The sequence below is a fragment of the Caenorhabditis briggsae genome, assembly GCF_000004555.2.
Source record: "Caenorhabditis briggsae complete genome, chrX, whole genome shotgun sequence".
Taxonomy (NCBI): Eukaryota; Metazoa; Nematoda; class Chromadorea; order Rhabditida; family Rhabditidae; genus Caenorhabditis; species Caenorhabditis briggsae.
Genome location: NC_013491.2, coordinates 14,363,123 through 14,389,534, shown reverse-complemented (window position 1 = coordinate 14,389,534; position 26,412 = coordinate 14,363,123). Strand labels below are relative to the sequence as shown.

Here is a 26,412-nt window from a genome sequence, read left to right as displayed (position 1 = left end):
GATTTGATAAAAAATCAGTTCTAAGTGAGACTCATATAGCAGTCAAATTCTATGGTTTTCTTATATTTCAAACTTAGATGATTTCTTTCTTCGAGAATTTGAGTATGACCTTTTGAACCATGTGTTTTCATTTTCATGAAAATCTGATTGCTTTTTCTGCTCCAGCACTAATTACTAGTTACCGCAAAGGCTGTTTCCCAGGGTTTCCGTGTCCTTATGAGCAAAAACACCATGGAGATTGTTCAAACCCCCTCCTGACTCTCTTCTTTTGATTTTTTTCATTTTCATCATTTTCTAATATTTTGTGTACGACTGCATATTTGTCTCTGGTTACCCTACATCTAGATATTCTACATATAAATTCATACAGCCTCTCAAAAAGTAGCTTTCTTGTGGCTGAATCACATGGCACTTATTGCTGAATCATGAGTGCATGGTCTCTAGTACTTTCTTTTGCTGATCAATATCTGTCTATTTCTCTGACTCTCTGCATATATTCTACGGACCATACGCCCTCTCTCGTGTCTCGTATGCCTTCTTTCTGGCTACGCGCAAAGCTATTTCGCAAGTTGTTATGCTGGTTTCTTCGTTTCTGCTGCTTCCAGATCTTCTATGTCATCGTAATGTTCAAGATTTTTAAATTCCAGAATGTCACACAAGGAGCCAAAGAAAGAAAAATTTATCGAAACTGATGGGAGTGGAAACGAATCTAATGTGACCGAAACTGGAGATGAGTTCCTCAAGTGAGATTATTGAGTTTAAAGTAGCCTCTTTGAAAATTAGTTTTTCAGGAAAATGAAGAAAGCTCTAGAGGAAACAAGAAAAGATTCAGACAGTGTGTTTCCTGCAACCACGGAATCCAGAAGGTACGTATTTGTCTACTTAGTCTCAATTTTTGAAAATGTTTCCAGATTTGTTTTGTTTTCTCCATCAAATGAAAAGAAGCTATTAATTGACCAAGAAACTTTTAATAGTCAAATGAAGAAGTTGTCGTTTTTAGTGAAGAAAAGCTCGATTGATTATTCGTGCAACAATGGGTAAATAATAATAGTTCAGGACTTATGTATCTTTTTTTTTGTAGGTCTAAACAATGTTCTTCAGCTTCACCGCCTGGATTCTTTTCTTACCCATCTTCGGATGAATCTTCCGGTGAAGAAAATGAATCTTACACCGAAGATAGCGAATCCGAAACTGAGTGAGTCAAAATATTGTTAAGAATTTTCAGTTTGAGAGACTTACATGTTAGGGTTCAATTTATATACTCACAAACTTTCCAGAAGTGCTCGAATTGCCCCGATCTATCCGGCGCCAGACCGTCCCCCAGGAATTCTCACCACTGCTTTCCAATCAGAAGAAAGTAATGCGCCATCTTCTTCATCGCCGGAAGATAATTCCGTACGTCGTCAACAATCGTCCAGCCCAAGAAACGTCGTCATCCCGCCTTTGCTTGTCAGTGAGACACCAAACAATCTCCATAGAAGAAACAACGTTTCACAGTTTCCACCACCAGCGAATGATCGGTAAGATGGTTTTTATCTGAAGTCATAGCAAAACAAGGTGCTTGATAATCTGTCTTATATCATTGATAATCTAGAAGAATTGTTCTCAAGCGTTACAGTTGAGCCAATTCATCTCGATTCTTGTGAGAGGTATCAAATCATGCTCCACTGACAACAATTTTTTGGAATAATAGTAATTGTCTTGTCAGCTAAGAAATTTAGATTTATCTTGAGAAATTGACAAATTGGCACAACGTTGACGGACATTTCCTTAGAGTTATCATGGTGCTCGATTTGACACAAAAAACCTACGAAGACTAGAGCCGTGGTTGAAAGATTTTACGTAATATTCGCATTTTTCTTGATATTCAAAAATGGCTGATTTTTCGAAATAAGATGATTTTATTCAAAATAGGAAAAATCAATTTTGAAGTTTCAAAAAAATAGACTTCTCAAGCTGTTGTGACAGTCTAGGTCTATTTGTAAATCTAACTACATTTTGTAACCAGTTAAATTCAATTTCCTTCTACCGATGAGAGGATTCTGTTAATTCACTGAAATCTTGCAATAGAAGCAAAAACTCGTGTAAAGAGTCTAGGAAAACTTTATATTATATCTTTCATTGTTTTACATTTTTAGACTCTCCCAATTTCAACTTTCGACTGACAGTTCGCCTCCATCGTATTCGGGTCCGGTAGAAGTCCCGCCACTGGACACGATCAAATCTAGACTCGAAAGTCATTTACTGATGCTGTACTATTCGAAGAGAAGCAACCAGCCAGGCAGCGAAGGTAGATTTCTGTACCCAACTTTCATAACTCAATCAGAAATTTCAGGTTTTGATCAGATGCTAGAAGTATATAAGGAGATCATTCTAACAATCCTCTACATGGAAGAGGGAATGACGCCGCAAGAAGAAGTGGACAATTTAGAAATCGCCAGATTTTTTGTCTACGACCGTCTCGCTGATTTGGAGGATTCAGAAGAAGTGCTTACACTAGCCGTTTATAAAGTTATGAATGAGTATCTCAAAGAAAAGACAAGAACAGTAGCATTCAATATGCTTGTTCTGGAGTTAATCCACTTGGAGAAAATCATCAGACAGAAGAGTAAAGATGATTATGCTGAAACCGAAAGAAATCTCTTCTCCGATATTGTGTTGTGTTAGAATATTTTTCCTTTGTGGTCTTAAGTTTTGAAATCTTCTTCTCGAATAATTTGTATTTCATTGTTAAACGTTCTCTTCGCATTCTTAATTCCATCAAGTTAGAATCTTCCACATTCTTTCTCAATCCCCTAATTCCAGCTCTCTCTCTCTCGTTACTAACATTTCTCTAGTTGAAAATCATTTCAAATGATCACTCAGCATATTATTCTCGTTTTATGTATTCTCAGATAAAGGATGGACAAGTAAGTAAAAAAGCGGGAAGAAGAAAAAGAAGAATATATCAGAATGGAAAAGCGGGTACTGTAGAAAAAATGTGAAACGTAGCTGGAGCAAATGGTTTAGGAGATTAATCAAAGTAGAAACAAGGGGACATGTGGGATTTTGAGAAAATAATATAAATGATGAATAATATAGGTTCAGGGAAGGGGTATGCAAAATTTTTTGATTTTTTCATTTATTTTGTTGGTGATGAGTCAATGCAAAAAAGAGATGTGAGAGTCAAGTTCAGTAAAATAAGAAAAAATGGCGAGAAGTCATGAGCGAAGCAGCTACAGAAATGAAATCAAAAAGGGCAAAAGAAAAATTAGGTTACAAACTCTGAAGAGCACAGAAAAATGGGATTATGAGTGGGGTCGTCTAAGATTTGTAAAAGAAGAGAGGATATGAGAAACTACAGAGATGTACGGTAAAGGATAAGTAGTAATCTAACAGGTAAATCGGAACACGTGAACGAACGATAGGTTTTTATTATTGTATTTAGTGTTTGTATCCTTCTTTGCAACAAATCATCGCTGAGTTGGAGATCCCCACCGCGAGACGCACATCTGGATTTTTGGTGGGCAAACTGGCCAAAAACAGGTTGCGCATAGTCGGAGGCAAGTATCCACTGAAACTACGAAACTATTGAAAAGAGTAGGATATCTTAGATGCTCACTTCTTCTCCCGGAAGGACTTCTCGCTTTCGTACTCCACGTATTCCAAATCTTTCAATGCTTCCTGTGGATTCCAGTTACCATTTAAAAGTTTAATGTAAAGCTTATCCGGGATATCGCCCGCTAGTTTCATCTGGAAACTGTTTGTGAATGCTGACAAAAACTTAACAGCATACCTGGAAAAATGTATTAAGCCCCTGATTTGTGACTCTTTCGACATTCGCTTCTAATTGTACATTGGCTATATCGAGAAGCGTCTCGTCGGTGAGTCCACATGGTCCTTTCAGCCTCACCATAGGACACTTGCGAACTTGCTCCATTTCAAAGATTCCCGGATACTCTTCGCAGCATTCCAAGGTGAGCGTAACAAGTACTGGGCGATGAAGATTCAAAATTTCAACAATATTATGGTAGGAGTCCATAGTGACTCTGAGGCTATGGGACGTAATAGTGTGAACACATTTGCTCAGGTCCATCTCTCCTACCTGAACAGAATTACATCGATGATATTTCACATTTCCTAGATTACCTGCGCAGAGCGATAGCTTGTGAATTCTGAATCCCAGAGACGAAGTTTCTGGCCTAGAAGTTCACGTAAATGCTCCATCGCCATATTTCGACCTTGGAACACGACTTCAGAATTGGTTCCCATATGAACACGGGATTCGTTCTCGCTTCTGATTGAAGCACTATCCTCTCGTTCTCTGTACTTCCGCCTGTAGTTATCCAGTAAGATGGTGTATTTCTGGAAATGAAAAATGGCTCTCAGCCTAGGTTCAGCATGGGTTCTTACGTTCTTATAGCTCTCCTCATTCAGATCATGTCGAAATTGGAAGAAATCAGCAATGATTTCCCTGTAAAGTCCCTTATTATGTGATTTCAAAAGATCATACTTCTTATGGATAAAGCTATATACGTTTACTTCATTTCACATTTCCTGAAATGTGCCCCCGCACTAATTAGTCCGATTATACCTTACTTTCTTTTAATCTATCCCTTTTTTTTCCTCTCCCTCACTTACCCTTGCTCTCCTCTCCTAAAACTGCTCAGCGAGGTTACCGGCCGTGACTTTGGTGGTGTCGGAATCTCATCTACATAAATACTGTCGCTCATCACTCGATTATGATTGCGAAAACCGATACGCCAAAGAACCAACGCGGCCTTCTCCGGAGTATGCTCCTCATAATCACTTTCTTCATCCTCGGGCTCCGTGATAACACCTCCATCATCTGGCACGTAGTCTGGTGGGAGATTGTTCATAGGTATCCTTGGGAAGCCGATGTACTCGTTTGACTCAGTTTCAGAGTCTCGCAACAAATCGTCCTCTTCTTCCATCTCGTCCTCAGCCAGATAGTTCTCTAAATCATCTGCGCCATCCTCCACTCCCAGTCCAGGTTTAGCCTCGGTTCCCTCGAACGTCTCTTTGGCATCGTGAAAATGCTCCGTGGCATCTTTGAACTCCTCCGTGACATCCTCGTACTCATCATTGTCATCATCGAAGTCCTCTCCTTTGTTTTTGCATACTTCTTTCCCGTCCTTGCTCACTTCTTTCTTCTCGTTGATTGCTACCTTCTCCATAATCTTTATTATACTCTTCATATCACCCAGTTTGTTTCCTTTCACCGTATCCGTCGCGGCCTGCTCAATTGCATCCTGGAACTCCTGTACTGCATTCTGATCCATGGCTCTCAACAGAAGCAGCAACGGCGACACACGGCAAAACTGAAAAGAGAGAAAGAAGTTACCGGAAAAAGTGACGTTGAAGCAAAAAGCAAAGACAAAGGAAGATCGAGAAGGAAGGAAGCGAACAGAGAGTGTCATTTACACAAGCAACTCTCTATACACTGTCTGGAAGAAGAAAAAAAGATTTTTTTTTTGAACTGGGAGGCGCCGAGCAACACAAAAAGAATACGTGACTTCTTGTTGGCGAATAGGAAAAAAATCGGGAGAGTGCTTGAGACTTCCCCCGGAATCTATGGAAACCAGCGGCGGGAAAAGACGGCTGCTGGTAAGGCCGAAATTGAAAAAGAATGAAACGCCTTAGCTCTCTGAGAGTACAGCATCAGGTGGGCGGGGCTTCGAGCCTTGAGATAGAAGGCGGAGACCTGAAAATGTCCGACAAAAAGACCAAGTTAGACGCAGAGTGCAAGTCAAGGAAAGCATACGGTAGAAAAGTCATCAAACAAAGGCTCTACCCTTTTAACGAAATGAATTCATCAGGCGACAATTTTTTTGTTCGGCTGTCGTTTCATACCACCAGAAGCAATTGAAGACGCACGCACGCAATGAGAAGAGACCAAAATCCAAAAAAAAGAAGACGTTTTAAGTACAAGGCGTTCGAGTAAAGAGCAATGAAGAATGGGAGGGCATGGAAGAGAGTCCTACATTTTTGAGAATGCGAATGCTTAGAAAAAAAATGGGAGGAAGAGAACTCATTGAGTCACTCAAAGAGGCACTTGTTTAATATAGGTTGACACGCAAGCCCATAAATGAATCTAAAGTGTTGGTTGATTGAAATGAAAAACTACTAATTCATCGTCGCAAGGAACAGGAACAAATGGATGGTTGATTGCTGGAATAATTGAAAGGATCTGGAGAATTTCAGGGAAGTATAAGGAAGTATGGTGTTTGGTGACGTGAAAGGATCTAATGACGGGGTTGATATTCGGCTAGACGATGATACTATGATAATTGTTATCACGCGCCACAATTATTTCTGTGGTTTGAGCTCTGAGCTAATCACGCGGTTGAAGTCAGGAGTTGTTTCCCAGAAGAGGGATAGTCATATTGAAATGTCAAAATAAGTCTAGTTGACGTCGTCAAGGTGAGGGGGGACTTGCGGATGGAGAGACCATAGCAAAATTGACTTTTCTGAAAAAAAATTCTAGATATGTTTGCAGGAAGATGAATTTAAAACAAGAAATCAAACAGTTGGGACCAACTTCTTTTCAACTGATACATTCAGTAGCAAAAGGCCATACAGAACATGTTAGTCGAAAACGGTCAACTGTGTGTATTCATTCGGTCTGGAAATTTCTAGAATTATAAACTTCTAGAATTATAAAGTCATTATCCAAAATTTTTAAAGTGATCAGGAACTTCGCAGCCTAGCTCTAGGCTCTTGTGAATCATCAAAATGACCGAAAATTAACTGAAAATATGATTTTGTATATCATATCCTATTGACCGGTACTGTATGCGCGACACCAAAAGTTGATAATTACCCAAAATATTGACTCGAGATTTTCTATTATCAACTTATCACCTTTTGAATGCTTATTAACTTACCACCTTTTGAATGAAAAAAGTTTGAACGTCTACCATGAACATGAACAAAGCTAAGGTCGCTCAAACGGTCCCGACTCCAAACTCACGAAAAATCAAAAAATGTCTCACCATTTGAATAGACCTTCACGAGGGCCGCTATAATTTTGGGATTTTTCTAGATAGTCTGTGTACTACTATTTACAATAGGTTTCATCCGAATCCCCGGGTAACAGTTGGGAGGCTTCCTGTGTTAGAAGTAACGAAAATTAACTATTATACTACAAATTATACTTCTATATTTGGCTCATGATTCCAGAAATTATCAGAACAACCAGGTTGTTTATTGGCCAGTACTGTACACTCATTCAAAAAAAACCTATCCGGAAGTAATGTAATTTTTTTTTGCACGCTTACCAAAGGGTCCTTATTCGTCATCCGTCATCTCAACAACAACAACACTTTACTCAATTTTCCTGCTCATTGACGTACCCAAGTATCGCATAACATACGAGGAGGATAGCATCATATATTCACTACCCCTAATCAAGACGAGAATTCTCAGATTTCGTGTATCCGGAACCTGAATACCTCATTTCGGAAGAGTATCGACCAGAACGGGAATTCAGAGATTTGGAGAAGAGGATTGACGTCTAAAAATTTTTGTATTTGTATCTGTAAAAATCTTCTCAAAAACAACAAAAATATTTACGACTTCAACTCTACTATATGTATACGAAAATCTGAGGAACATATGACTAGATAGTCACACGTGCCAATTGTATAGATTGAACTTTAGAACAGCTGTGATTGCTCGCATGAGCCAAGAGGGAAAAAGTTGGTCACACTACAATCAGTTTTAGATTTATGGCATGACAAGTCTAAATATACACATAGTGTGTATGATTTACGACAGGTAGTACGAAATGTACAAATTGGAAAAGTTAGACACGACAAGAGGAGTCTGGAGCACTAAAATGGATACTAGAGCTTTCCTCTTCGCCTTTAAATTTATGACATATTCTTTTCTTCATCTTCAAAATGGCCAAAACATATTACGCATTTCTTTTCTTTTTCCACGTCTACCAGAGAAGAAGTGCCGGCACCACTTGCTTTATTGTGCTTCTTCTTCTTCTTCGTCTTCTTTTCTCATCTCAATCGGGGAAAAAAGAAGCAAACACGAAAGAAGTAAAAGAAACGGCAGAAGCGGACGATGGGCTTTGTAGATTTCTATCTAGAAGAGGAAAGATTACTCAAAAAAAAGAAGAACCTTCATGGCGGGAGGAGAAGGAACTCGGTCCAAGATTGATGAAGCAAGGAAGGGAGTAGCTGATGGTTGTTGTTGAAGAGATTTTGGCGGCGGTTCGTTTGGAAAAGTGCATCAGATTGATGAAAGAAGTTGGCAAAGCGAGGGAGACTTAAGTTTATTTGGTTTTTAAAATCAAAAATAGAGAGACCCTGATATGTTAAATTAGACAATGATATAAGAAAGACTCAATAATAGTGGTATACGCGTCTGGGTTCCATCTCCACATCAAAATGCAAAGCAAAAAAGATTCTTGTTTTCAAACCTCATAAAGGATTGCTACTTTTTCTCATTAAGCAAGTCGGAAATAGAAAAATGGCGGCGCTAGGATAAGATGAATGTCTGAGTGCTGCTGCTGGCTACGTGAATTTTCTTGGTGTTGAAGACCTAGCAGAGGCTGAAATTCACACGATATCCGGGGAAGTGATATTGGCATAATGCTCATTATATAGATCTCATATTTCTGAAAGTTTCCGGGTTCACTTCAAAAGTGTTTCAAAATATTTTCAAAACTTTTGAATAGATTCTTGATTAGTTCGTAGATACTTACACTTTTGCGGATATTGCCACTTTGCAAATTTTGCACTTTTTGAGCTACGATTCAGAATTGTTCTCTGAATCTCCCAAAAAACCACTAATTGCAAGGCATATACTTCAGAAAATGATGGTTTTTGAAAGGCTATCGAGCAGTGTCCTTCGAATGCACTTTTGGCTTGATTTATTGCTCCCGGAAACAATAATGTGAAGCTACCGCATGTCCAAAGCGGAATGCAAAAACGACCTCATTTGACATTTACTCTGTCAGTTATGATGGGGAAAACAGACGAATGAGAAAGAGAACAGGAGGGAAACGATATTCTTATTCGGTAGAGAAAATCATCAGGCTCAATTTGTGACCTCTGACGATAGAGGTGAAGAATGGGAGACTACAGGAGACAAAAAACCGATTAACGGTCGGAGCTGCGCCGTGGGGGTGAATTATCCTATCTGGCGATTGGTGCCTGTGGATCTACAATTAGTGCATCTTCCTGTTGAAGACACCGGAGTCAAAGGATGAGGGAGGAGAATGGCGCGGAGGCGACCTTGAGTCCCAAATTGAGGAGAACAGGGGCTACCATTAATCTTTCAGCGGTGGTCGTAAAAGCGGTCATGCTGCGTGAAAACTGCACACTGACTGTTTTTCTTTCCATCTCAAACACTGCTTGCTTTTGTTCGGATACGGATTTTAACCACCGGGTAGTACACCGTTCAGTTTGAGACATGGATTTTTCTAACGAACACCTGGCCAGAAGAGAAAATGGGGAATTGAAGAAGAAAGGAAATTGTGAGGTTTATGTTACCCCTGAAAGATGGAAAATGAAGAATGGTAACTGAGGAAAACTGGAATTCGAATTTTTTCGAAGGAGGCAGTTTCGGTTCGGACGCATTAGTTACAATTAAGAACATCATGCGCCTTCTATCGAGATCCAAGACCAACAGTAGTTTAGGAGTAGCAGACGTCGTAAAACAGGAAAAAAGGAAGACCCATCATACGGTATAGTGTAAAAAAAATCTTTTCTAGACGAACTTTCAAAAAGCGAGTGCCCCGGAAACATTCCTGCGCCTCGAGACCAGGAATCGAGACTAGGAACAATATTCAATTGAATCGTGAAAAAATTTATTGTCGTTTGTGCCCTCCCATGTTGTGAAGTCATGGTGGGCCCATCTGGACAATTTGATGCGATACTCTCGTTTTTCGCTATTTTGCGAACAAAATAAGAGACAGCATATGGAATGCTCAATAGTTCGTCCGTCCGAGGATGATGATGATCAAAAATCGCTTCGAAACAATTCCTAAGTTTGACGAGATGATGAGGTTCAGGCGCCGACGAAAAAGGTTGTAGAGAAAACGGAAAGAAAAGATAGGACCAGTTGTTTTTCATGAACTTGTTGTCAGAAAATCGCCCTCTCTCCTCTTCCTCCGCGCTCACAACCGCGCCTTTGATGGAGACGCGACGGCATTACCGTTCGCAATTAGTTTCTCATTTTAGTTTTTTTTCTCTATAATCGCGTCCGATATATCATTCAAGAGCGACGGCGACGGCCAATCCAACCTATTCTTTTCCTTTCCTTTAGAGGACTGACCCCAAATCGTCATAATTGCTGTTGAAACGATGCGTATAGAAATAAATAGGAGGAAACCCCAGAAGAAAAAAAAATCAGGAACACTGGGGAGTTTCTAGTTGGGCAAATCAAAGTTCGGATAGAAATGAAAACATTGATTGAAGTTTTGAGGATTGTTGTCAAGGGAGCCTGTCAAACAAAAATACATTTCTTGAAGAAAAGTTTTGAGATGCTATCTTTACGGGAAGGGGGAGCTTTAAGCTCTAGTCAATGTTTTGGACCATTTGTTTGTTTTTTTGTGAAATTTCTAGGACTATCAGAAATTCCAAAACAAAAAAACCGAAAAACGTGGAGGAAATTCAAAAAAGTGTTTCAATTCAGATTTTACAAAAAAAACCAACATTTCAGACATTAAAAAAATAATCTAGAGAATTGGAACTTTCCATTAGAAGTAGCAATCAAAAAAAATTCTAGAGTATTTTTTCTGAATTTTCTGAAACTTTCTGTTTTTCAATAAAATGTTTGAGTTTCTTGGATTTTTGGAATTTCAATTTTTTGGTTATAGAGACTCGTATGACTATCAGAAGTTCCAAAAATTTTAAAAATTACTGGAGAATTCAAAAATTCAAAGACTCAATTTAATTCAGATTTTATGAATTGAGTTATAGGAAGTTTTAAAAAATTCGAAAAAAACAGAAATTCGGAAATTTCCAAAAAATATATACTTCGAATTAAAACTTTTTTCAAATTTTTAAAATTGTTTTGTATTTTTTGTTTGTAAAACTTGAATTTAACAAAAATTTTTAAATTCTAAGGGCCAAAATAATCAAATAGAGCCGAACTCTGTTCAAACATCAAAACGAAAGATATAAAACTTGCGCATTTTTCCCAAAACATTTTGTCATTTGAGATATTCTAGAAAAGGCTCCTGCTTCTAAAGTTTCCCACGTACAGAGAAACTAATCTGTTCTCAATATCTGCGTGCAACAGAAACTCTCATATTTTTTCTTATTTTTCTTTTTTCTTCCTATCCAATACCAAATAAGACAAAAGGGCTCATGATCAAAAATCTAATTTCCTAGTGGATTTGCACAAGCTTTATAATGCGGTCCCCAACGGACGTCTCTCATTATTTTTTGACTTCTTTTCCGACCCGCCTGGCTGTCTGCTGCAACATTCTTTATTTCGCAATCCCTTCAAACGAGAACAGAAAAAACACAAAAAAAAGAATTATGAAATGATTTCAGGGATTTCAGGGAAAATTGGAAATCGTATAGTACCCAAAAAAACAAAAGCAGCAGTCAAAGTCAGTTGGCGTCGCTTGTCATAAGAGCCAATAACTTATGTACGTCCAAAAAAAGAGACTAATCAAATTATAGTCGAGATACTCTAGAATTTTCGGAGGGAACAGAACAACAAAACATTTCTTGTGATTTTTTGAATCTGTCATGGAAGACATAAAATAACTTTTTTGAAATATTTTCTTCAAAACTACCGTACTCGTTGAATGGAGAAAATCTAGGTTTTGATGACTTTGAAACAACTTTTTGCGGATTCTCATTATGAATCAACTTCGTTTCAGAAATAACTAACCTACAAATCAACTAATTTGTTGTCAGCCATTGTCAACCCAGCAAACTCTGAAAACTGCACGGCTATTCAAAAGTGATAGACCCCTATATGCCACTCAAAAGAGCGTATCTTATCAGTAAAGACGACAAAACTAAAGTGTTTAGCGCTAACGCACTCTTTGTATATTTGGAACGTTATCGAGGCCGCCATATTTCTTTTGGTAAGACAATGGAGAACTTTGCTCTGAAGAATCTACTGGAAAAAACAGAAACTAAAATGTAAAATGATTTTAGTGATACTGGTTGTAAACGTTGAATCATCTGGAGCACTTAAAATGATTCGATTTGTGAAAAATTGTTTCAAAATTTTTTGTACTGAGAAAAAAAATTGACAGCTGTCAATTGGTCATCAGAATACAAACAAGCACGGAAATTTTCAAGATGGACAGTTCTGCTGGGAAGTATTTTTCTTTTGACTATTCACCGTCACTGTAACACAAAAAGTATATCAATCGACCAGAAAATATCAAAAAGGAGGTTTCTTTTAAGCAAGTATATCAAAAGCAGTTCCTGGTTTCCTTTTATCACATTCCTTTTTTGAGAAAAAGCAATCAATTCCAAGAAAATTGTATGTGTGAGAAAAAATATCTGAAGTGATCAGAGTTCAAGTTTGCCGATACAAAAAAGTTTCGAGAATGCAACTTTTCAGCTTCATCTATCGGAATTGATAAGACTGTGATAAACTGTGTTGCATTGTAGAAAAATACAATAATCAACTCATTGTTCTTTGAAAAAAGTTTTGATTTTGTTGTTTTGAAAAAGTGAAATCTACAAAAATGATAGATAGTGCAGCTTTAGTTTTGAAAAAAGTTATTTATGAGATTTTGATCAACAGGAAAGTTATTATCTGTTTCACAAAAAACTATCGTTCCCATTTTCATTGACTCTGAATCATTTTCCCCTTCATAGAAAACTTTGAAACAGATTTCGTAATAGCCCGAATGTTTTCTCTGACCCAGCAGCTTTGAAATAGGAAACAGGTTTATGAAGAAATATGTTCCAACGAATCGCTTTGTCTATGAAATCAGAAAATGATTTAAATGTGGCCGAATGGTCTAGTGGTATGATTCTCGCTTTGGGTGCGAGAGGTCCCGGGTTCAATCCCCGGTTCGGCCCATTCCTTTTGAAAATGTTTCATAGGTCTCAAGCATGTTGAGTCAAGAAGTGGTGGTTTCTGTGAGAAGTGCCCAGAATGCGGATCCGTTTATTGCTAGAAAATTTATTTTCCAAATTTCGCATTCCAGATTTTGGAAAAGGTTATGTTCCCGATTCGCCGCATAAGTGTAATTTTTATATGAACTTCTGCGACCGGTTTTTTTTGTTTCAACTTCCGCTAAAAACCTGTTTGCTTATCATCTTTTAAGCTTGACTTTTTGAAAAACAAAATACAAAAGGTTTGCAAAAACAATTGCTTGTTTTAAATAAAAAAAATCAATTAATAGTGAACACACATATCCTTCATGCAGACTCCGGTGCAGTCGACGCATCCAACCTGGACCTCGGCAGCGACTATAGAAGCAGCGATGGCCAAGACGAAAAAAAAAATCAAATGATACTCCATGTTTCTTGCGTGGACGAGATTTTATTGGAATATTCAAATTCTTTGAAGGCGATTTTTGGAGTTTTAGAGTGAATGTGTTTTTTGATGAATATCAACTGATCAGAGATGAAAACGGGAAAAGGGAAGAATTTTCTTGTAGTTCGGAATTCCTTAAATATTTTGATTAAACTAGCGCGCATTTTCCCTCAAAATTCGAAATGGAACGCAGGTGCGCGGGGCTAAAGTTTTTCTAGAAGTTTGTACTGAAACCCCGTTTTTTTCTAAAAAAATTTCCACAATGATTCTCATTCTTTCAAAAAGTTTCATTTGATTAAACTTTTCTTTTGGGTCGAAGTAGAAAATAAGAATAGCAACTTTTTGTGAGTTTCTAGCTTTTTTTCAGTTATTTGCCGATTTCTGCAGATCACCTGCTTTTTCACTTTTTTCAGAACAAAAACAAGAAAACATGGATGTTGTCCAGAGAAAAATACCCGAAGAACTAGGAACTTTAGAATAATTCTGTGAATAAAGTTTTTATTCTATAAAGGATTTCGGAAACTTATGTTGCCCCTGTTTTCTCTCAGTTCTGATTATTTTTGAAAACAGAATGAAAAAAAATTTGCAGAAACAATTGCTTCATTGAAATTATAACATCAATCAATAGTGAACACACATATCCTTCATGCAGACTCCGGTGCAGTCGACGCATCCAACCTGGACCTCGGCAGCGACTTTAGAAACAGCGATGGCCAAAACGACGATGACGAGGAAGACGGAATAGGAAGTAGTGAAGAATTTCATGTTGAAACTTCAATGATTTTACAGACGAGAGAGCTCTCTTATATACCCCTCAAATGATACATCCATGTTTCGTGCTTGCGCGAGGTTTTATTGAAATATGTGAATTCTGTGGGGGCGATTTTTGGAGTTTCAGAGTGAATCATCATGTGTTTTTTTGAACATCAAAAGATCATAGCCAAAAAACGGGAGAAATGGAAGTGTTTTCTCGGGAGCTAGACAAGGCTGTTCTGGGTGTTCGCAAATTTACGAAGATTTCAATGAAATGAAAGTTTCAACTGAAAATCCGATTTTCCGCAATGGAGTTTACAATAAGGATTTTGTGTATATCGAAAAAAAATCTTTTTCGTAAATCTAAAACATGTTCATCTTTTTTTAGCAGATTTCGTAATCGGCCGAACGCTTCCTCTTGGTCAGCAGCTTCGAAGCGAGGAACAGGTTGCTAAAGAGATAGATTCGAACAAATTGCAACGATTCGGGGGTACAAGGGGGTACAAAGTGATTTAGGGGTGCAAAATCTATGATTCGGGTGTACAAATATTCTAAGCAAATTGTATTTTTTAAACCGTTAAATTGAAACTTCGCCTCCAAGTAAGTTAACATATCATGTAGGCTGAAAATTTCAACTCGCCAGTACGAAACATTCATTTTACCTAGGCAATTTGTACGTCCCGAATCACTAATTTTGTACCCTTTATATCAGTTGAACCCCCTTGTACCCCGAATCGTTGTACTCTCCGAATTTTTGTCCTTTTTTAATTTCTATAGACGAAATTATGATGAACAGGATGAATCAAGAAGCCGTGGTATCTGCCAGAGTTGCTTGAAATCAATATCCATATTCCGTGTTTGTGAAATTTTGTCGATGTCAGATTCTAAAACACATTGTTTTTGTCTCGATTTACTGCACACTTGTCATTTTACTATGAATCTCTCTGTTTGGTTCCCATTGAAATCAATGTAGAAATGGAGATATCTTGCATTATAAACAGTACCGGTCAATACGATTTACAACATCACTTCTTTCAGTTTATTATGGGTCATTTCGACAGTTTTCAAGAGTCTGGAGCTTGGCTGTCAAGTTTCCGATCATTTTGAAAAATGTGTTATGTGTAAAACCGACCTAGATTAAAAAAATTGCATTCATAGATGATTCCGAGTTGCTATATGTTTGCCAATTTCTGCAAAAACACATGTTGTTTTTTCCTGTTTTTACGAAGACAGGCCTTAAACAGGTGCCTTCCAGAAATCGGCAACTAGCTGAAAAACTAGAATTCAAGCCGTATTCAGAATGTCAATCAATTCATTTTATCTTTAATTCCGAATTTAGTTTCACAAAACAGTTAAATTTCTGACTTACAGTATTTTGTAAGCCTATACGTGTTCTTATTTTCTTTAAAGTTCTGATTATTTTTGAAAACAGAATGAAAAAAAAATTTGCAGAAACAATTGCTTTATTGTAATTATAGCATCAATCAATAGTGAACACACATATCCTTCATGCAGACTCCGGTGCAGTCGACGCATCCAACCTGGACCTCGGCAGCGACTTTAGAAACAGCGATGGCCAAAACGACGATGACGAGGAAGACGGAACAGGAAGTAGTGAAGAATTTCATGTTGAAACTTCAATGATTTTACAGACGAGAGAGCTCTCTTATATACCCCTCAAATGATACATCCATGTTTCGTGCTTGCGCGAGGTTTTATTGGAATATGTGAAAATTTGTGGGGGCGATTTTTGGAGTTTCAGAGTGAATCATCATGTGTTTTTTGTGAACATCAAAAGATCATAGCCAAAAAACGGGAGAAATGGAAGTGTTTTCTTGATCGAATAAACAACCATAATTTTAAAAAAGCACTGAATATTCGCTAAAAAATTATAAAATATAGCTGAAAATCGGTTTTAAGGGTACGGACTAAACGTGAACTAGTTGTGAGCATTTATTGTACAATTGAAAATTCGAGGTTGAGCGGAGCTTAAGTCCGTACCAAAGTCGCTGAAGGAACATGTACTTTCGTAATCAATTTCTGGTTTTTATTTTTCAGATTTTTCGGTGAATTTAATCTACTTTTCAATTATCTACTTTTCAATAATTATTGTTGTTTTCATACGATTTTTTAAATAATATTTTGGGACTTTTGTAAGAAAACCGTTCAAAATCGACGGAATTTAACCAAAAAATCAAAAAAAACTTTGCTATTGTTCTATGCACGTTTTCGCAATTTGTCGAATTTCCGTTGGAAAATAGTTCAAAATAAATGCGATTTTTTGGAAAGTCAAAAAGATTGGCCAGAAAACTACCACGAAAATGCATGCTTCTTTAAACTCCCCTTTGAGGATTTTGCTAGCGGACCTACATATACTCCGAGTACCCTCGAATTTCTGGCTGCAATGCGGATTGAAATTTGCTCTCGGATTTTGAAAATTCTGAAGACTGTCTAGCCCGAGATCTCATCTTAATCTCCAAACCGAATCAATCTAATTCCCGCTGGATCTCATTTTAAAGGTTTTATTACACGTTTCAAAGCATATTTTCAGTTTAAGCGAAAAGTGACTGAAAACAAAACACAAAGAACCGAATCGAAGGGGTGAAAAGGTTGGAGATAGGGGTCATCTACTACCAGTAAATCTAGTGATATACAGATATTGCGAGAAGAAAAAAGATGTGGGGAAATGAAAGAAAGGAAATGCAATAAGTCACACATTTGACAAAAAAGAACGGAGGAAAACAAATTGAGTAGGAAAAATGGAAAATTAGAGCAACAAAGTTTACAGAAGGAGTCAAGTGAAAAAGGTTAACAAAAAGGGCGGTGAGGGGGTCGAATAGTTTTGGATGTGTGAGAAAATGTCTCAAGTGTAATCATTTTCAGAATTTGAAGGTGATAAAATTGATTTCACATCCCAATCTCTGAAAATGAAAACGAGACAAGTCATCCTATCCATCACTATAATCACATTTAGGAGCATTTTAGAGATGTCTGTCTTTTACAGAAAAGATATACCAATTAACGTTTGCTTTCAGAAGAGAAATGTCAGGTTAACAAGACATGGATACGATAAAAATGATTGAACCCAGGGGAAACTTAAGTTACACAGTGAAAAAAAAAGAGTTTGAAAAAAGATTCTGTACAAACAAATGAGCACTTTCCAGAACGAAAGTGTTCAGTATCCAAACAATGGATTTATGGAGAAGATGGTGGAGTGGAAGTAGCATCATTATCAATTTGACTCGATTCGTCCTCTTCTTGCTCCTCGAGGATTTGCTCGGGGCAAGTCTGCCAGTTGCGCCAACCGATTTGTTCTGAAACATTTGTACATAGAAGTGAAGTGATTGACAATTTAGGCTTACCATTCTCGAGAAGCTCAATAGTGTCCAAGAACTTCACACCAGTGAATCCACCAATGCAGTAAATTACGTTTCCAGCAGTGACAACGGCGTGAGTGTTACCTCTGAAAATTCCATACTGTTTTCGAGTTGTTATACAAAAAATGTTACCGGGCAGTAGTCAAAGTTGGTCCAACACGCCACTGAGAAGATGGACTGTCAAGAATCTCTACAGTATCCAGACACTGAGTTCCATCGTGTCCACCAATCACATATAATGTGTCGCGGACAACAGCAACGGCACATCCACGTCTTGCCTGCCGGAGCTTCGGAAGTTGACGCCATGTGTTTGTCTTTGGATCATAAGCCTCGACAGTATCCATGCAGATCCAACGATCGCATCCTCCAGCGGCAATGATGAGTCCTCTCCAGGTGCACACACCAGCTTGGTATCTGGCTTGCTCCATTGAAGTCATTGGCTCCCATACAGCCTCTTCGGATCCGAGAGTGTTAGTATCAAAACGTTCACAGTCCTTGAGCACCTTCTGGTCAAACAATCCACCGATACAGTAGATGTAGTTATCGATGGTGGCACATCCGTTGTGACATTTTGCAGTGTTCAAGTTCGGGAGTGGTGCCCATTTGTCTGCCTTTGGATCATAAACCTCGCAACTCTTGAGTTCCTTGTTTCCATTACTTCCAGCAACGGCATACACCTTTCCTCCCTGAACTGTGCAATCGAAACGTCCTCTCTCGGCTTTCATGTTCGCAACATAACGCCATTTGCCTTGAACGACATCGTATTCTTCAACACTCTTCAGGCATTCTCCACGATCGTAACCGCCTGAAAATCAGATATTCAGCTGACGTCATTCTTAATCATCAGGAAAGAACTCACCACAGACAAAGATCTTGCCATTCAAGAAAGATGCTCCGATTGAGCAACGTGACGAGCCCATGCACTCCAGTGGTTTCTGCTGTTTTCCGGTGCAAGAAATCAAACGAGAGAGAAGGGCAGCTTTCTGAGAGTCAACCGGACATGGCTCTCGTTTCGTACGAAGAAGCTCCTCGTTGTCGGTAAGCTGAAGGCTTAAAACACAGAGACGGCGGTAGAGGACGACAAGAGCGACCCAGTATTGTGCTGAAAGAATATGGAATTTTTATAGATAGGAAATTCAAAAAATTACGAGCTGTGCGGTGAGTTGAGATCAATCTGGCTTCAATGGTATCTTGTGGATCCGAATCATCAGTTCCAGCAGATTCCAGACTTTCATTGGAAGCATTCATGTTTGGAAGACGTGACGCATTCAAACGAACTGGTACGGCTCCATTGACTCTGTGCTGAACCACTGAAGTGATGATTGGTTCCTGAACAGTCATCGCCTTGGCGACGTCCTTTCTGTCTTTTCCGGACTTCTTGTAGTCCTGAATGATATCACAACTTCCGACCGAAGAACGCTCGTCCATTTCAAGACAATCGGCCAAATGATCCTCCTCCATGTACAAGATATGAGTCTGAAAACAAACAAATTTCACTCACTGATAACAGTGTGAATTCCAACCTTGCATGTAAGCATATCAATGGAATGTTCGACACGCTCATGAGGCATGTTCTGGAAGTAGAACAGCGCCATCTCGGCCAATCCTCCCTGATTATTAGCGTTGTTGGCGACCTTTCCATCCTCAGCAGGAACAATGATTCGAACCTAGAATACCGGAACTATTTGTTTTTGATTTTTCATCTTATATTGAATGCAACTAAAACCAGAAAACGCGTTTGTTCGGAGAAATTGGACGAATTTTCGTTGACAAGTCGAAAACCTTCCCCTTGATCTCTAATGTGATCTGTTAGATCATCTCTATTCGTCATGTCTACAAGCGTATGCATTTAACTAGATTGTCGTACCTGGATAACTGGCAACTGAGTGAATTCCTTGCTGTCGTTAACAATGGAATCAAAGTTCTCCGTAATGAAATCATCTACCTTGCTCATGAGGAAACTGTCGTTATGGAAATTTGCTTGACGGCGAACTCCTAAAAATATATACCGTTTTTCATTTAATTTTTGTTAAGGTACAAACCAATGCAGTTCGAGACTTGGAGGTTATCAGCGAGATATCCAGCACATGCCTTGATAACTGGATTCATCTGAAGAGCATAGGCAGTCTTGTACAGCTCGGCAACTTTCTTAGAGCTGATTTCCAAGCTGAAAATTTTCATTGAGTTTTAAAGCTTATTCAAGGATTATTCAATTCTCTTCCATGTTTTTTCTCGCATATTAATTCTAATTTTAGACAACAGGTCGTTTCCCAACAATAATTTTGATTCTTCCCCCTCAGATTGATAAGACATATGTATTTAACTGTGCGTGTGTTATCAAATTTGTCTTTTTGTTTCGTCAGACAAATGAAAAATGCGTGTTCATGTGAAGATGGCGTGTCTACATTCACAATCCACCCCGAATTAGTCGACTGATATGAATGTCGTCTTACTTTGAAGTGTATGCAAAGTTGACAAGTGCTTCGAAGCATTCAAAATCAGTTTGAGCAAACTCGTAGAATGTAATCGACTGGTTCTGTGGTTTTTGACCTTGCGACAGCGATCCATTGGCGACTACACCGACTCCATTGCCATTGGTGGTCACACCATTGGTTGGAGCTTCTCCATTGGTTGTTGGTGTCGAAGTTGGAGACTTCTCTGAAAATGGACCACTGAGTTCTGGACCCGTAGGTCTCTAGTAGGATACCATCTTCGTTTTCGACATTGAACATGTCAAATAGAGCTGGTGAGACAGCAGCCAAGACGACTTTGTGCACAAAGATTTCGCGTTCCTTGACAAAAAGGACAGTGTCACAAAGGTTTCTGTTACGACGGAAGGTATTCAAGCGATCCAGCAGTTCGTTCTGAAAATACAAAGTGTGTATTTTATTTTCAACTTTTTTTTCGAAACTTTTCGTCAAGCTCTCAACTCGTCCGATTTTTGAAATCCGAAACTCTATACTAATACATGTTCGAAGACAACACATGCCGAAGTGCGTGCAAACCATTCGGTACGAAAACCGAGGGACACTTGTACTTTTTAAAAGAAAAGGGATAAAAATCCCAATCTCACCTTGATGCTCGGGTCGGAGAGCGTAAGTGTGTACGCTTCCTTCTCATCGAGAGCCTCTTGTCCCCAATTGTCCGTCTCATCGGCACGCATCGAAACAGCGGATCTTGTACGTTTCGGGACAAGGGCCAAGACGTTAGTCTGAAAAATAAGAAATGAAACTTTTTGTTGTGGAATTGGAAACGTGATTTTTCTGGTGCTCTGAAGTTTCCGTTTCACCAAAAAAAAAACCACACGGCAATGTGTATTGGAGCATAGTTGAAATGAGCATCGATCAAATGTTATATTTCTATATTTTCTACTATAAAACTATTGAGCCGATATGTTTTTTTCTCTTTTCATTGCCCCACAGGATCGGTCAAAAAGATATACAAAAACGTTTTTTTTTCAGTTAATTTTAACTATCTTCATGAGTCTAGATCTCGGCTGTCAAGTTCCTGATTACTTCGCAAGTTTTCGAGGTGTTAAAACAGACCTAGATTGAAAACTTTGCATTCACTGAGTTTTTAAAAATTTCCTAGTTTTTCAGCTATTTGCCGATTTCTGAAATAAACCCTTTTTTGGACTGTTTTTGTACAGAAAACGTGACTCTCGGAAATTGGTGTACAGCTGAAAAGCTAGGAACTTTCTAGAATTTCAGTGAATGCAAAATTTTTAGTCATGATCTGTTTTATGACCTCCAACATTTTCAAAGTGATTCAAAACTTGACAGCCAAGCTCTAGACTCTTGAAAATGGTTAAAAAAATCAACTGAAAATCACGTTTTATATTCTATCGACATGTATATTTAAGTCGCTTACCTTTACCAGAGGCTTTTCCATATCAAAAGCCAAAATGTCCGAAAGTTTCGGACGCTCCTCGGTCAGATCGATGTTGAGTTCGAGAGGCATTTTGGTTGGATAGTGTTGAAAAGTTGATTTGTTTGAGAATTGGTTTTAGACGACCAAAGAAGAGCCGAGGCTGAAAATGTATTTAGAAAAAATGTTCAGAAAGTGGTATGAAAAAGAAATTTTGAGATCTTTGGAAACTCATTGAGATGGAAAAGAAGGGAAAAAATTTGCACGGCTGCTTCCTAAGAACATGATGAGGATTGAAAATGACAAAGAAGAATGACTATGTGAAGCAAAAAGATGAGAATGAAATGCAACAGCACAAAATGTCTCTGCTCTTTCTTCTCCTTCTTTTTCCTATTTTTTTTTCAACTGCTTTACTCACTACAAACTCACGTGGCGCCTTGGTCAGAAAAAGAGACGCTAAGGCTCTCTCTTCCTACAATTTTAGCCCGTCACACTGCCTGTGTGGCCCTCCCAGTTCACCGCGCTCAGTTAGCATATCTCTCACTACATTCTGTGGTCTCTTGAAACACGCTGCGTATTCACTATTTTTCCTTCCCTTTTTTGTGGTGGCTCTCTCACATGAGACACTACTCGATTCTGGGGGTCCCACCCCCCGTCAAGCATCAGCATTTTGAATGAAACACGCTTTTTTTCATACGCCTCATTTTTCATCTGTCCTTTCATTTGTTTTATTTATGCGCAATACTACTAGCTAGCACCAACCATTGATTGCCAAAAATTATGAGGAGGAAATAGGGTTCCTCCCATACATTTCCTATGTGAGACAGACGGAAAAAATTTTTGATTGAAGGCGGCTATTTATTATTGAACATTGGTATGTGAGAGAGAGAGCCACGGAAAATGGAGCACCCACGGATTAAAGCATAGTACAGACATAGTGCATTTTTTTTCTAAGAGGATGTGTGAATGTATTTCCGACCGAAAATACTTTTTTCAGACATCCTCAATACAAAAATAGATTGTAAACATGTTTACCAAAGGAATTCAAAACATTTACTGTTGCAGAAAGTTAGACTATTCAAATATCATAACAACTACTCCTTATAATGACTAAAATCTTGAGTCACGTTACAGTCCGCCTGACCACAAAACAACAACCAAGGAAAAAAAACACAATTGAGAATATAAAAATAAAGTTTTTGGCTCATATCCAAGACACCAAACATTTGAGTGAAGAGCCGTCGAGAATGGAGACCGAACATGTGACGGTTTTTTTTTGCGAAAAAAAAATGTTTGCGAAATGAGAGAAGCCACCATCGTCATGTTGACCAGTTGAAAAAACAATCGAGTGGTGTGGGAGAATAGGAGAACACGCTGAATTTGAGGAGAGGAAAAGGAAATGAACGGAACGGCCGGGGAAGAGGTCTCACGTGGTATGAAGTTACAGTGATTCATTGATTATATTATTCAATGAATGGTTTCTTTTTTTAATATAAATAGAAAACGAATTTTGCAATAAAAGTTGTTGCTGCTTTTGCAACAAGCCGGGGCTGGCTAATCAAAAACGAGCAGTTGGCCGACGAAACGTCCACGTATTTGTACAGACAAAAACTGGAGCGAAGGGCACAGTTTATAGGGGCGGAGTCTGTTGGACTTTTGGTTGTGTTGCGTATGTCCAACACACACAATATCAGACAGTTGACAGAAAAAAAGAGTGTTTACGAAAGAGACACAAAGGCATGTTGCGAAAAGGCGGAGTGAAAATATACTGTTGATGATAAGAAAGGCACTGCTGATGGGAGGGAAGGCGATTGGAAACTTTTTGGGGGTTACCCTTTTTCATCTTCAGACTATTTTCCTCTCTTCTCAACGTGTTTTTTTTTTCATTAGAACAGAAGAAAGGGAAAATTTAAAGATCATCATATGGGGTGATAACACAGCGACGAAACGAATGGAACATTCTGGGTTAGAAATTGTTTTTGCAAGAATGGTTGTGGAGAACGAAATGGAACGATGAATATCTTTTTTCGGCTTTTGCATGATTATTATTCTCATTGAAAGGGAAGAGAGACAGAAAAAGCTAGTGAGAAGGAAGGGATGAAAGAACAAACACAATGGAGGGGTGGTGGAATGGAAGAGAACGGCGAGGGCAGATTTTCAGACATCTATGTTGTTTTTTTTAAAGAGAGCTCTCAAAGATTGGCTGAATTTTTATTTTCAGATTGATGGAAGCTAGACTCTTGGGGAAAATCTTAATAGTTTGATTCAAAAACCTAATATCTACAGTGCCGGCCATGAGTATATGACAAGCGTGTTTTTCAGTTGATCTTGGCCATTTTCAGGAGTGTGGAGCTCGGTTGTCAAGTGTCGGATCAATTTGAAAATCTAGGAGGTTAAAGAACAGACCTTGATTGAAAACTTTACAATAGGATTTTTTTAATTCTGTGAATGCAAAGTTAGTTTTCAATCTAGATCTGTTTATAACTTCAAAAATTTTCGAACTGATCACTTGACCACCGAGCTCTAGACTTCTGAAAATGGTCAAAACCAACTGGAAAACACGTTTTTCATATATCCGGGACCAGCGCTGTAACCCAAAAACCAGAGTTCTCTGGCTACTTGGAAAATCAGATATCTATCATGTTGCAATGAGTCTCGACCCTCATCGCCACCACATGTCGTTTTTATCTCCACAATGATAACTGCTAGTCCTCCTTCATTTTTCATTTGGCTTCGTTTTTTCCGGAACAAAGAACAGACAGAACGGATTGTGACAACAAACAGATTAGCATACTGGTTGGAAATGATTAAATTGCTGAATAGAAAAGGAAAAAAAATAGAGGAAATGAGAAAGACTCAGTGTTCCTTGGTCGATTAGAAATCGCATTCCAATGCAAACGGAGAGAAAAACAAGTGGACAGAAACAAAAGAGTAAAATGAATTAGAAGAAATTAATAGATGCTGACTGAAAGAGGTATATTCTTTAATATACGACTACATTTCGACACATTAAGAATTGAAGGGTCACAGAACCCGAAGCTTCATCATTTCTCCTCTTCTCCCTCTGTTTCTCTCCTCCCATTCTCACAGCAATTGTCACGTTTGCCCCCGGTGGCTTTTGCTGATCTCAGACAGAAATGTATTGGGTGGTTTTGAAGAAGGACCAAGGTGCAAAGCGTCAGAGATGAGTAGGATGATGGTAGTATATGATATAGGGCGCTTACAAAAAAACGTTTCGTTTTGAATTGGTAGGAATGGATGAATGGAACGATAGAAAACAAATTTGAGATGGCGAGACGAAGCGGAATCTCAAAAACCGAACCGCGCACGTGTGCAAACAAAAAGTTCAAAGTATTGCGTGGCAAATGGTTTGGTCAGTACTTAAAACAAGAGCAAAAAGAGCCAGAGTTTTGTGCAAAAGATAGGAAAGTAGTGAAGTCGAGGGCATTCAGAGGTCACTGATATGAACAGAAGAGTTTAACAAAAAAGATCTGAGAACATTCATTTCTGAGAAATCCAAAATATTTTCGAAAAAAAATATCGCAATGCTTGAAATTATCTATTCTGCAAATCTAATTTTCTTCCGAAACTTGAAATTGGTTTTTTTTCCAAATTTTTGAATTTTTTGAATATTATGAACTTACTTTCAAATATACTTTTTTCCCCAATTCCAATTTTTTATTGTTATTGAGAAACTGTGAAACTATTATTCGAAATTCGACTAAATTCGGTTTTCATGACATCACAATTTCGATAGAATTTTGAAAAAATCAATATCTCACAGATTTTATTCCGTTTTGATTCAAACCATTTTTAACTACTCCAGAATTGAGAACATCGAAAATCTCTAAATGGATCGTTTAAACTTTGACCATCTAATACATAAACTACAAGGCAATCTCACTTATCAATCAAATAGGAAATTGATTGTTTGAATTGAAAAGGAACGGAAGATTGATAATCACAAAGATCAGATCAATCGCGACCATGTCTAAATAGACTTGATTCGACTTGACAGCTCTATTCTGGTAATCAGGTATTCTAATCAACAGATGTCTTTGTAGAGAAATTAATTCAATGAAGTCTAAAGTTATGCATATATGTGTTTTGTGTAGTGTCAACATACAGCTGCGTGTATGAATAACAGACAAAGAGCATTTTTTCTAAAAGAAACCACACCGGACCAACTCCCTGTTTGCAAAAACGCGGACCAAAATGAAAGGAAATGAGATTTCCTGGTGCTGGTTCAGTGCAACACACAAAATGCATAAATTCACATGGAAGGGAATGGGATAGAATGAAAGAGGATGAAAGCACTCACTTCCATTCCTAATCAAGGAAAAAACATAAGAAGGAGAAAAGCTCGGTTTTTTGATCTTGCACACATTTTCTAAGAGCTTCGGATGTTTCAAAAGAGAGAAGATGCACTTGAATACAAAAGTTTTTTGGAATTGTTAATGCGAAGATTTTAGGTGTGTTCGTTGAGAGCTGCTCTAGATGAAATATGCAAACGCGGAAGTTGACTCACAAGATTTCTAGACTTACAAGGATCCTATTCTCTCTCCTTGCTTTCCTTCAGAGGAGGGACAGAAAATCCGAAAGGATAATCCCACTACAAAGTACCTCCCAATAGAAGCTCCTAATCCTCCGGGATGAGCTCCAATCTCCATAGTCCTCTATTCATTTCCTTTCGCCCACGATTTTTTTTCTATCCGGACATCTCTCACTATTATTTCCAAAGGAAATGAAAAGTGGAAAGACAACGACGACACTGATAAATGATACAATGTGTCAGCTAGAGTGTAAAATCGAGGAGCTGAGGGTCAAGTGGTCACTTTTTCCTGGATCTTACGTTTTTCGATAAAGATCTTTCTAAAAAGAAACAGAAATTTTGGAAAAAAATCGGTTTCTAGGGGAGGCAGATTTAGTTTTGATG

At 38.3% G+C, this 26,412-nt stretch overlaps 7 protein-coding genes and 1 non-coding gene across 8 annotated transcripts; 5 read left to right on the top strand and 3 right to left on the bottom strand.

Moving 5' to 3' along the window:
• Positions 1-648: 648 nt before the first annotated feature.
• Positions 649-2,667, top strand: CBG27881 (the record flags this gene model as incomplete). Its single annotated transcript, XM_045240112.1, has 5 exons — positions 649-743; positions 792-1,037; positions 1,082-1,195; positions 1,278-1,520; positions 2,139-2,667. 5 exons carry the CDS (start codon positions 649-651, stop codon positions 2,665-2,667), a joined length of 1,227 nt encoding a protein of 408 aa, XP_045097879.1.
• A 756-nt stretch (positions 2,668-3,423) lies between these two features.
• Positions 3,424-5,282, bottom strand: CBG00105 (the record flags this gene model as incomplete). Its single annotated transcript, XM_002645188.2, has 6 exons — positions 3,424-3,553; positions 3,602-3,732; positions 3,776-4,084; positions 4,129-4,344; positions 4,393-4,453; positions 4,621-5,282. The coding sequence occupies 6 exons, from the start codon at positions 5,280-5,282 to the stop codon at positions 3,424-3,426; spliced, it is 1,509 nt and encodes a 502-aa protein (XP_002645234.2).
• A 685-nt stretch (positions 5,283-5,967) lies between these two features.
• Positions 5,968-6,063, top strand: CBG27880 (the record flags this gene model as incomplete). The annotated part of the gene is made up of 1 exon (XM_045240111.1): positions 5,968-6,063. The coding sequence occupies one exon, from the start codon at positions 5,968-5,970 to the stop codon at positions 6,061-6,063; it is 96 nt and encodes a 31-aa protein (XP_045097878.1).
• A 6,884-nt stretch (positions 6,064-12,947) lies between these two features.
• Positions 12,948-13,019, top strand: CBG28308. The gene has a single exon. It is a non-coding gene (tRNA).
• Positions 13,020-13,452: 433 nt separating this feature from the next.
• Positions 13,453-13,536, top strand: CBG27879 (the record flags this gene model as incomplete). Its single annotated transcript, XM_045240110.1, has 1 exon — positions 13,453-13,536. The coding sequence occupies one exon, from the start codon at positions 13,453-13,455 to the stop codon at positions 13,534-13,536; it is 84 nt and encodes a 27-aa protein (XP_045097877.1).
• A 3,891-nt stretch (positions 13,537-17,427) lies between these two features.
• Cbr-tag-147 lies at positions 17,428-21,569 on the bottom strand (the record flags this gene model as incomplete). The annotated part of the gene is made up of 11 exons (XM_045240109.1): positions 17,428-17,695; positions 17,742-18,414; positions 18,469-18,711; positions 18,758-19,085; positions 19,133-19,276; positions 19,477-19,604; positions 19,652-19,776; positions 20,063-20,267; positions 20,317-20,473; positions 20,683-20,820; positions 21,480-21,569. The coding sequence occupies 11 exons, from the start codon at positions 21,567-21,569 to the stop codon at positions 17,428-17,430; spliced, it is 2,499 nt and encodes an 832-aa protein (XP_045091473.1).
• A 1,001-nt stretch (positions 21,570-22,570) lies between these two features.
• CBG27878 lies at positions 22,571-22,738 on the bottom strand (the record flags this gene model as incomplete). The annotated part of the gene is made up of 1 exon (XM_045240108.1): positions 22,571-22,738. The coding sequence occupies one exon, from the start codon at positions 22,736-22,738 to the stop codon at positions 22,571-22,573; it is 168 nt and encodes a 55-aa protein (XP_045097876.1).
• Positions 22,739-22,875: 137 nt separating this feature from the next.
• On the top strand, positions 22,876-23,366 carry CBG27877 (the record flags this gene model as incomplete). Its single annotated transcript, XM_045240107.1, has 3 exons — positions 22,876-22,916; positions 23,206-23,246; positions 23,284-23,366. 3 exons carry the CDS (start codon positions 22,876-22,878, stop codon positions 23,364-23,366), a joined length of 165 nt encoding a protein of 54 aa, XP_045097875.1.
• Between the last annotated feature and the right edge of the window lie 3,046 nt (positions 23,367-26,412).